The 10,600-nt window shown below is 32.7% G+C and overlaps 3 protein-coding genes across 6 annotated transcripts in view; 2 read left to right on the top strand and 1 right to left on the bottom strand.

Annotated features, from left to right (window-relative positions):
* Positions 1 to 1,060: 1,060 nt before the first annotated feature.
* On the bottom strand, positions 1,061 to 10,324 carry LOC105340594 (molybdate-anion transporter). 3 transcript variants are annotated; one of them, XM_034462403.2, is made up of 2 exons: positions 10,304 to 10,324; positions 1,061 to 2,861 (listed from the first exon to the last, which is right to left on the bottom strand). In XM_034462403.2, exon 2 carries the CDS (start codon positions 2,832 to 2,834, stop codon positions 1,473 to 1,475), a length of 1,362 nt encoding a protein of 453 aa, XP_034318294.2. In that variant the 5' UTR covers positions 2,835 to 2,861; positions 10,304 to 10,324; the 3' UTR covers positions 1,061 to 1,472. The 3 variants fall into 3 exon arrangements, with proteins under 3 accessions (XP_034318294.2, XP_011445033.3, XP_011445036.3); XM_011446731.4 differs by lacking the exon at positions 10,304 to 10,324 and adding an exon at positions 4,270 to 4,333; XM_011446734.4 differs by lacking the exon at positions 10,304 to 10,324 and adding an exon at positions 4,257 to 4,315.
* LOC105340593 (tRNA (guanine-N(7)-)-methyltransferase) overlaps positions 4,524 to 10,600 on the top strand; it is a 31,534-nt gene continuing 25,457 nt past the window's right edge. The window contains exons 1-2 of one of the 2 annotated variants that reach the window (XM_011446730.4): positions 4,524 to 4,677; positions 6,790 to 6,920. In XM_011446730.4, coding sequence (XP_011445032.3) covers positions 4,595 to 4,677; positions 6,790 to 6,920 — 214 coding nt within the window. In that variant the 5' untranslated portion in view covers positions 4,524 to 4,594. Of the gene's footprint in view, positions 4,678 to 6,789; positions 6,921 to 10,600 lie in introns of those variants that run through there. The other variant, XM_066085655.1, reaches the window with a different exon arrangement.
* LOC136275334 (neuronal acetylcholine receptor subunit alpha-6-like) lies at positions 8,261 to 9,769 on the top strand. The gene has a single exon (XM_066084161.1). It carries the CDS (start codon positions 8,423 to 8,425, stop codon positions 9,767 to 9,769), a length of 1,347 nt encoding a protein of 448 aa, XP_065940233.1. The 5' UTR covers positions 8,261 to 8,422.

The following is a 10,600-nucleotide window of genomic DNA, read 5'->3' as shown; positions in this document are numbered from 1 at the left end:
ACGACAGACAGAATTTTTCTTTGGATTTTTAATACTTCTTACTTATTTATAAAATATCTTTAAATCATGTTCTTAATATTTTAAGGGCAATGTAATACGATTATTCCTACTATACGTTATATTTTTTATGTAAAAACACGCAGTGAAAATGTGCTAGGGAGGTGCTAGGAACAGCCGCATTGATCTCTTAAAAATAGAAATTTGAGGCAATACACATCGTTTTGACTGGAACTAACACGTGAAATTGACATAGTTTTAAAACTTTTTACGGTTGAAAGTTGTACTTTCATGGTCAGTGCGAGACAAATAGGTATTTCTGATTTGATAATTTACTGATGACGTTCGTGGTATATTGGAGAATAATGTCTGCGGCATCTCTTTGATCTCGGCAATAACTGTAGTAGAATTTTACTTAAAAGATGCAATACCAAAAATAAAGAGTTGGCATGGTGTAATAGTTTCCACACTTATTATATGTTACATTTATGTATGCGTATACAATAAAGCATTTCGTGGTTTGCTACATGACGCAGAGTTACATAAAATCATAGGCGTCTTCTACGGACTCAGCTAGGCGATGTTTCCATCGGAAGTTTCAGAACGCATGCAGATAGAAGAACATGGTGATCAATTTTTTTTTGAACAATTTTCAGTTCTTAATAACTCGGGTTGACAATATAGAATGCAAATTTCCTTATACACTTTTATCCACGATTCCCTCTTTTCTGGGACATTTTTTTCTATTGATGAAATGTCCTGTAACATTTCGAGGTGATGATCGCTACTCGGATGTTTTTTTGCGTTGAAACGCAATAATTTTGCGATTAAACGCAATACTCTGCGTTTAAACGCAAAAGTTTGCGTTTAAACGCAATCCATTTTGCGTTTAATCGCAATATATTTTGCCAAAATACATTGCGAATAAACGCAAAACATTGCATTAAAACGCAATAACTATTGCGATTTAACGCAATATAAATTAATTTAAATACTAACGTGGTCTGAATAAGCTTCCTTATACTATAGTTGTTTTTAAAAGGAATTCATAAAGTCAACTAGATTTAAATCACAATTTTATATGAGCATCTAAATAACATCCCTATATTTATGAATGTACATGATAAACATTTTGTATGTTGTTTACACGTCTATTGGAAATCAAAGTACAGATCACATATTTTGCACCACATAAATACATTAAATAATGGATCTAAAAGGGCAACCAAGTTTCAAATTTTTTGTTAAACAATAGTATGACAGGATTAAAATCCGACTCTTTTTCCTCATATCCTCTAAATGAATTTAGTTAGACTGGGTGAAAAGAGTATATTAGTATTACTTTGTACAAGTGTACTTTCAACATAGAATAAATATGATACGCTTTACAAAATTTCAAAACCTAAAAAAAAAAATTCAAAAACTTGTGCCAGGATACAATAAAAGTGATAATTTTACATCGATACGTTGTTTTATTAAAAGATGTTATGAATATGGTCACTTTCCTGCCATCCAGCCTCTTGTTTCAAACTCTCATCATCGTTTGTCAGAGTTTTAAACCGAACACCACTGAGAATGGCCAAGAACAGCAACACCACACAAATCACAAAGATCATCTGATTCCCGTGTCTGAACACGTCCTCGTGGAGCAGTAAGAGAACGGCGCACGCGATCAGGTTTATGGGAACCCGGAACCAGTTCATGATGCTCCAGCGATGCGTATCGGGAATGATTCTAGACCGGAGAAATCCCATGGCGGGAAAATAAATACCGACTGCAATTTCGAAAACTACGAAAGCAGAAAAGGAGAGGGCATAGTCATGGGCACCAGGGTGAGTTGAATACACCAATAATAAATTAGCAAACAGAGCAATTGCAATAGATATTATGAGTAAAACAGTGGTTGATAATTTTTTGCGCAAATTCAGCACTTGGAAGAACGCTTGACCTGTCAGTATGCTAATCATGAATGTTGAAAATACAACACCTAACATAGGCTTGGCAGGTTCTAGAATTGGTGTCCATAAGAAAATAATGATATATATAACACTTTCAAATAGAGATTCTATAGCTCCTAGCATGAATATCTTCTCCTCTGTTACAATGCTTTTAAAGCCTTCTCCACATAACTTCCTAAACTTAATGGTATGTCCACTGTAATTTTCATTCCATGTATACATAACTATAACACCAGCAGCAACTAAAAATGGAATAGCCAGGATATATGGAGCAACAGGTCCAAAGCCCATCCAATCGCAGAGTACATTTGTCGTGAATCCTGCTAAAATAGCCATTAAGCCATTCCAGAATGATGCTTTGGCAAATGTTACTGCAATCCACTCTTTTGGAAAATCATGGGTCTCAACATGCTCATGGACATACCAGGCTTCAAATGCAGAAAACAACACAGATGTTGCAATACCACCCAAGATCCGACCAATTAAGAGGACACCGTAACTTGTTGATAGCTTCAATATACAGGACACGGAGTACAAGACTGTGAAGGACATACACAACTTCTTTCGGCCAAACTGGTCGGCAGCAATAGGTGTCCAGGTTCCCAGGAGGACAGTGGAGGCAAACCCAAACACATACAGGATGGCGATCTGCTCCTCCTGGAAACCATAATGGTGATAGAGTTTATAGAGGTAGGGACCTTGTAGCCAGTCAGCAAACATGGCCATCAGATAGGCAGCAAAATAGCCACGCTGAAACCGGACAAACATAGGGTTGTTCCCAATTGAAGCATCTCTACGTAGTCTGTGAGCCACATACTGAAATGCAGCACAAACAACGGTGAGGAGTATAAGGGTGAAGTACACGATTGGTCCAATCATGATGCTAGACTGCTACCAATACATCATCTACAATATACAAAGAAAATAACCAGGTTATTGGATTTGCAGGTAATTCTTCACAAATCTTTTTTTGTCTTTATGAAACTAATCCCTTCAACCCAACACAAAAAGTGTGATATCACTAAGAAAGTATTCATTTATACTGGGTTTGACATGGCAATTGTATGTTTCCAGTTAAGGAATTTTTCCTCCTGCTTTAAAACTTGTTCTTTTTACATTTGCATGGTTTTGAATTGGACTTTTCTTGTTATTACAGGTATAGTGGAATACTTCTCACTTGATCAAAATGAAAATACACCCCAACTTTTTAAAAATAAGTTAGATAAAACTTGTGATAACAGTTACTATAAAATGTGCTATACACACTGAAACATATCGAATACAATGTATGACTAAGCAGAACTTTTATTACTACATATAATATATCTGTGTATCATAAATTTATAATAAACTAATTATATTCTTTTATGTAAGAATATTCCCCAGAACTCTTAAAAAATAACCTGTCACATTATGTACATATCATGACCAATGCAAAAAGATACAGGCAGGTACAAGATCTCTTTGGAAAATAAACTTACAACATGGTACAGATTAAGATCTCTAAGAGAATCTGTTCTCTGCAGCACGGGGACAATTTTTAATAGAGCAAAGGTTGTCATGGAACCTGTGTTAATGGTATTTCAAGGATTTTTAATGTACAAACACACAGGCACTTGTTTCTGCAATAAACTATACCATATAGTATGATAATAGTACCTTGAAGAGTTTAGTTGGGTACATTTTTGATTTTTGTATGTACCCTCTTCTGTGGATTGAATTTGTAGGTTTATCATAGAAGCAAATGGTACTAAACACTTTTTGTTAAAAAGCAAATTTATTCCAAATATCTTTTTAAAGACAACTACCATTGGAAAAAAGACACTCATTATTAACCTCAAACTTTAAACAAGGTTGGGGCAACTACTAAAATTGGCTAATCTGGTCGGTTGTGATATTTTACATAAAATGTAACAAGTTTTGGTAAGCATCTTTTATCTGCATCCCATTTGTTTGAAGAATTACCCCTCGGTAGGTCTTTGACTATTTGGAGATTAATCTCATAACACACTGTACCAAAAGTACCAAAAAAAAATAACCGTACATGAACATATATTTCACATCCCGTTTTTGATATTCATAAAGTCCCACACGGACTTATTATCCGTCTAGGCGATTTGACCCAACCTGTTTAAGAGTTATGAACCTTGCGTGTCCATCTCTATTACCATGATAACATGTTTACGTTGCATTCACTATGTAATCACTTCCCTAACAAATGAACAAGATATCAAAAGTACGTTATGTTATAATCTGAAAAACTGATTACGTTTCAAATAAAATTATCATGTTTATATTTACAAGATATCTTTACCACATATATTCTTCAAAATATCGAGAAGGCCACCTCCTGTTAAGCTGTTTTGTTTTGATGATTTGGCCAGAGAAAATATCGATCCCGATTATAAAAGTATTTAAATTTTATCAAATAAAATATGCCATATTAAAAATTAAAGTAGTCGTGGTCTTATTTTAAAAGATAATTTAAATGATCTTTACGAGAAAATTAATCGCACTTGTTATCCACAAAGTACAGAGCTCATTTTAATAATCGGGTTTGGTCTTCATATGAAAGTGAAAGTAAAAGAATACCAAAGAAGCACGTTGTTTTGCAATTGTCCTGTTTAATACTTTAAAAAATGGAACCTGTACGTTTACCACAGAAGAAATTTTACAGACAGAGAGCCCACTCAAATCCAATGACAGACCACAATTTCGATGTGTACGTACATGTAGATATACCCGGTATATATAATTGGAACGTATATATCAGCTGTATATATAGTTGTTTTAACAGCTGTTCATTATAAATTAATCTGAGCTACTTACAACTAACATTTGGTTTGAAGAGGTTATAATATGATGGCATTCCCATTTCTGAATGCATCAGTTTAAAAATGTTTACCCTGTCTGTCCTTTTTTCTATCAAATGTCTGACACTTGATAAAACAATGATTTAAAGAACTCGCTCAATTGCCAACTCGTTCCCACTTTTTGTTAACTTGACACCCTGTCATCGACTCCATTCTAAAACACACTGCTCCCCACTCTATCCAACACTTAACAATATACTGATAGAAATTACTCATTGAGTATGTTTTAACAACCAATACACCTTGTTACATTTTATCCTGCGATTGGAATTGGGGTGCTGCTCCTTACATTGTCTGACCAAATAAAGGTAACCCAATAAACTAAAGCTGTACTTGGTCAATGCTACAATATACCCTTGCACATTTATCAGACATTCGAATACACTATGTGATTAAAATATAAATTATAAGTGATATATAGTATCACCCTGAGTTCTAGGGAATTGCACAGCATATGAAACCTACTCAAATAAGCTGCAGCTGGCACTGGACAATAAGATAATTGGCAGCATGATATAAATGTGTATATAAGACAACAACTCCTTATTGATTCCCATTATTCCATTATACAGATAGTTTGTTCTTGATTCATTAGCCACAAATTGGTGACATTTAGTGGCATTTGTAGGTGTACTTACATGTACTAACCAGTTTTGTTTATTTTTTATGTTGGATTTCTATGGAGAAATCAATAAAAACTCTTCTAACTTTCTTTCATCTGCTAGATTATCTAAAACCTATAATACATAGATTAAATATTCATCACCTTGCATTGACATTTATGTTGAGCCAGATGTTACTACAGTAGCAAATGTTTTAATATAAATACGTGTAAATACCCAAAATGATATATTTCTGATACCAATAAGTAGAATGATAGAGAACACTAGTACTTGCATGGTCAAAGAATATGGAAGACTAGCACTTTAAATAGGAAAGAATATACATCTACATCACCTTATCAAAACTACTAGTCATGATAGTTGGTGCTATTTTGTTTTATTACATCCCTCCTCTAGCAATGTTTTAAAATCATTTTGTAAGGGAATGTTTTCCATTGCATTTCAAAAATGGTAAATACAGCATTTCCCTTTGATGAAAAGTTGTACATTACTGAAATAAATATATTCTCATAAATAGTTGTGTTTGCCAGTATCATATCCGGTAAAGTGGTTAGAGACAAAAGACAGTTTAGACCATTCTATAAAAAAGGTGTGTTGGTTTCATGGTTATGTCATTAATAAATATTATACATTAAAATAGTAATTATTAAATTTTCAAATATTATGTGTAAAATGAATTATGAGTGTTTGTAAATTATGCCCATTATGAAATGAAATAGTTTTGTTACATCATATCATTTTTAAAAAAATATTTTGTTAATATAATCTTGTTCAATTAACATTTTGAATTTTATTGAATATTATTATATTAGAATGAACAGAAGTAATAACTGGAAGAAAACACAGATAAAGCAAGGTTTTGTGAAATAACTGGTTAAACTCTTCACATTTCCTAGTAAGATTGTATATGGTTATCTTGGACTCAAATAATTTATTAATATACAATAAGTTGAATTTGTGTCCTGAAAAATATCAAAATTTTCATATCACATAACAAATTGTTTTATAGTCTTTAAAGTTAAAAATATTTAATTGATTTTAATTTTAAAAAGTATATATCAAGATCTTCGAAAATTCGTCAATTCACAATTTGATAATATATTGGGTTTTAATATGTTCAGTAGGATTTTTATTAAATTCTCTCCATAGCATGTTTTTTTATGCTTGAAGAAAATAGCACCCTATACCTAAATATTTCAATTCTGTTATACAGATATTATGAACTATGGATATTGCAAAATAATTCCACTGGTTTCTTGGATTTGCCTGTATCCAAGTTTTACTGTTTAACCTTAACTATGTGGTTGTCATTAACAGCTGATTTCTTGTGTCTTGCAGGCCAGTGAAGCCAGAAGACATGGACTGGAGTGAACATTACCCAGACTTTTACCAAACTGGACAGAAGATCACAGACTGCCCTCACAGAGTGGAGTTTGCAGACATTGGTTGTGGTTACGGGGGTTTATTGGGTAAGTGAACACATGTATATTCCCATCCCAATCAAATCTGGAAGCGAAATACAGCACAAAAATTAAAACTTTCTTTATACAAAAAGTTTAAAATAGTGAGTTTTGATTCAAATAATCTGCATGAACTTTGTATCATGAAGATTTAACATATGCTAAGGAAAATGCAACTTAATTGTACTTTTGGATACTACTGGTAAATACATGGGCTTCAAATACTTTACCAGGAATCATAGTGAACAATATGCACATAGATTTAATGATTTTTGATACTATATTTTTATGAAATGTTTCAGTAATTTACATTTTAAAAAAATCGTCATTAATATTGCAGCCCAGAAGACTGGGTTGATCTATACAGTAAATTGTTTCCAAGCTTACAATACCTTAAGGTAGTTCACAGTTTGGTGATGTCACTATAATAATCAACATAGAAAGTTAGCCGTATTAGCAAAATCAGACAATTTGTAAAAATTACAAATGTTCTTTAGCACATAGAATGAAGTATTTCAAAATGTTAAATGCAGACTCAGTATTTATACAAATACATGTACTTGATTATTAAGTGATAGAAACCTTAAGATGTGACATTTAAGGTCACATTTTGTTCTTTAAAGTATGAATGTCAATTAGAAGTGTTTAATCCAAAATCGTTATTTATATGTTCTTATATTTGTAGCTAGTAAATCAATAAATTTTCTTCCTTTTTTTTTGGTTCTCAGACGCAAGTAAATGATGACATCATGCTATCAAAGTCATAATGAAAATTAAAATTTTTGTGAAGTCTTAATCTTTAAAGTTAATTTGCAAAAATTTGGTCTCATACACATAGTGATAATTTGTTATGAATTCATTTAAATTTGCTTCCCCTGTTACTGTGTTGAGTAAAATTAAATGATATGTCTGATTTGTTTAAGATATATGAGGATAGTTTTGAGATGTGTTTATTGACTAAAATGTGCATGATACTATAATTATATTTCATTTGATTTGATAAGAATTGCTGTCTTTAAAACATGATAACATCATAAGTACATAGACAAATTTTAAATAAATTTTAGAGATGAAACTTTGAAACAAAATGATCAAGTGGACAACATTTCAGGGTATGTTTTCTCGCATGCAGTAAACCTGCAAGCTATCTTAACATTGAGTCATTAAAGTTGGGTCAACTAGATGCTCATAAATGCCTTTTAAGCCAATAACTAAATCATTTTCCAATTTTCCAATTGATTTGAAAGTTAATCATAAGCTCCAAAATATCACAATTCATCTGTTAAAATGGGTTGAGCTTTTCTATCCCACATTTGGTCAGTGGTGTTTCCATTGTAAATCTTCAAAAAGGTAACACTTGTAATGATTTCTTTTGTCAAAGGATTGACCATAATCCCTTTTCTTAATAACCAGTGGATTAGTCTTTGATCTCTTGTATATTTTTAAATATTAAGACCCAAGGCATTGACCTGCCTCTTTGGAATAGTTATTTCTTATTGATAAATGTACCTATGATTGGCTATCAAATTGGATTTCTTGACAATAGAATTTGTACCATGAAGTTTTGCACATTAGTTCAAGAAATAATGAAGACCAAGCTAGTTTTTGTTGTTCTGTTTCTTATTTGGACAACTTGTGAGATTCAAGTGAAAGGTGCAGTATTTTCAGACACCTCATCTCTGTATCAGGATCTTTTCGCAAACTATTCATCAGATCTACGACCACAAGCAGATCTATCACAACCAATAAAAATTGGTATTAAGTTATATTTATTCTCCATCAACAACTTTGATGAGATTTCTGGCATTCTTTCTGCTGTGGTTGGAATTTCAATGCAGTGGAAAGACTTCCGCCTTGGGTGGACACCTAGCAGCTATGGTGGAGTGAATACTCTAACAGTTCCAAAGGACAAAATATGGACACCAAACATTTATTTGATAGATCCTGCCAATGAGATGAAGGCTATTGGTGATGGGAAAGTAATTGGGAGAATACTCTTTGATGGATCTGTGATTTGGTCACCTGGAGGATTGGTGCAGTCACTTTGCAATGTAAACATGTATTCTTTCCCATTTGACACCCAGGTCTGTACCATAACATTCACACTTTGGGGGTATTTATCAGCGGAAGCTATTTTGGAGCCTCTTGATAACATTACTAGCGTAGATTCATTATTCTACACAGAGAATGGCCAGTGGGAAATGAAAAAGGCTATCCTGATTCCTGTGGATAACGGATCACGAAGCTCATTGTTGCAAGTTCAACTGACATTGCGTAGAAGGGCCTTATACTTTGTTATTAACATGCTAGCTCCAATACTCCTTCTCTCAGTTCTGAATCCCCTTGTGTTTATTCTTCCCGTGGATAGTGGTGAGCGTGTGTCTTTTGCTGTTACCATTTTCCTTTCATTTGCTGTGTTCCTAACTCTCATCAATGATAACATGCCGAAGTCATCTGAGCCCATGGCAGCAATTTCCTATTTTTTAATTGTAATAATGTGTATGAGCACACTTATAATTGTATTTACTATTTTAAATTTATATTTACACTTCAAAGAAGAAGAGAAAGAAGTTAATAAGAAATTGGTACTGCTTCTGAGGTATTTGAAACTAAGCTGGCTGTTTAAAAGATACAGGATGAAAGGCACTCGGATCACAGTCTCCAGCAAAGAGAATAACAAGTGCTCAGAAAACAGGACAGATAATAGTAATCTGGAACAAATTGAAAGAGAAAAGACTGATGTGGTCAAAATGAATTGGAAATCTCTAGCTAATGAGTACGATAGAATATTGATGTACTACTACTATGTCCTGATATTTTTTGTGTGGATTATTTTGATTTTGTTATTATCGGTCTAATCTTTAAATCTTTGTATATACACATTTATTTTAAAAAGTTTTTTTTAATGCAAACGCTGGCATTTATACAAACAAAATATACAATCAAGCTTTTAGATGATTAGGTCTAACATTTGTTTGATGGTATATATGTCTATTTTATATTTATCTTTATATATCCCTTTTTGCAAGTTACATTTGTATTTTAAAAAAGTGTAAATTTATCCGAAATTCCTGTAAAAGCATAAGCAGAGGAAAGTTTTAATGAAACATGCAAACAGTGCTTTGTGTACAAATCCAGCAGATGCTTTATTACCTGTAAACATCCACTTTTTGATCAAGTAATAGGTTGATTAGTTCTTTATCATAAGCATTACCTAATCATTGGATCAGCGCGTTTTAACAAAATAGATCAAAATCTGTTCTGTGTAGAGGTCAATCCATTGAATTCATTACCTTAACTGATTCTATCACCATTTATATAATCCTATCTCTGAATACACATAAGCAAATTCATTATCAAATACCGATAACTAATCTAATCTATTTAATTACCTGATGTACCATAGGTCTTCTGATGAACTTGTGTCATTGAATGCATTTATTAATTGAACCTTTTTGTAAATATGGTCAATGCATTAAAAATTATTCAGTGGAACCAACTTGTCATTGCTTTTGCGTTTTTGTTTTGTTTGGCGTTTGTTGAGTGTCAAAGAAGATTAGGTTCTTGTCTATTGAGCCGCGTCAGGGTATTTATTCAAACGTTTCTGTCTTTATTTCAGTTTTAAAAAACATTACGATATAAATGAATACTAGTGCGTACAGAATTTAAACGAACCATTTAGGGAGCTT

Source organism: Magallana gigas, chromosome 5 (genome assembly GCF_963853765.1).
Source record: "Magallana gigas chromosome 5, xbMagGiga1.1, whole genome shotgun sequence".
In the NCBI taxonomy this organism is placed as follows: domain Eukaryota; kingdom Metazoa; phylum Mollusca; class Bivalvia; order Ostreida; family Ostreidae; genus Magallana; species Magallana gigas.
This window is presented reverse-complemented; position numbering and strand designations above follow the sequence as displayed.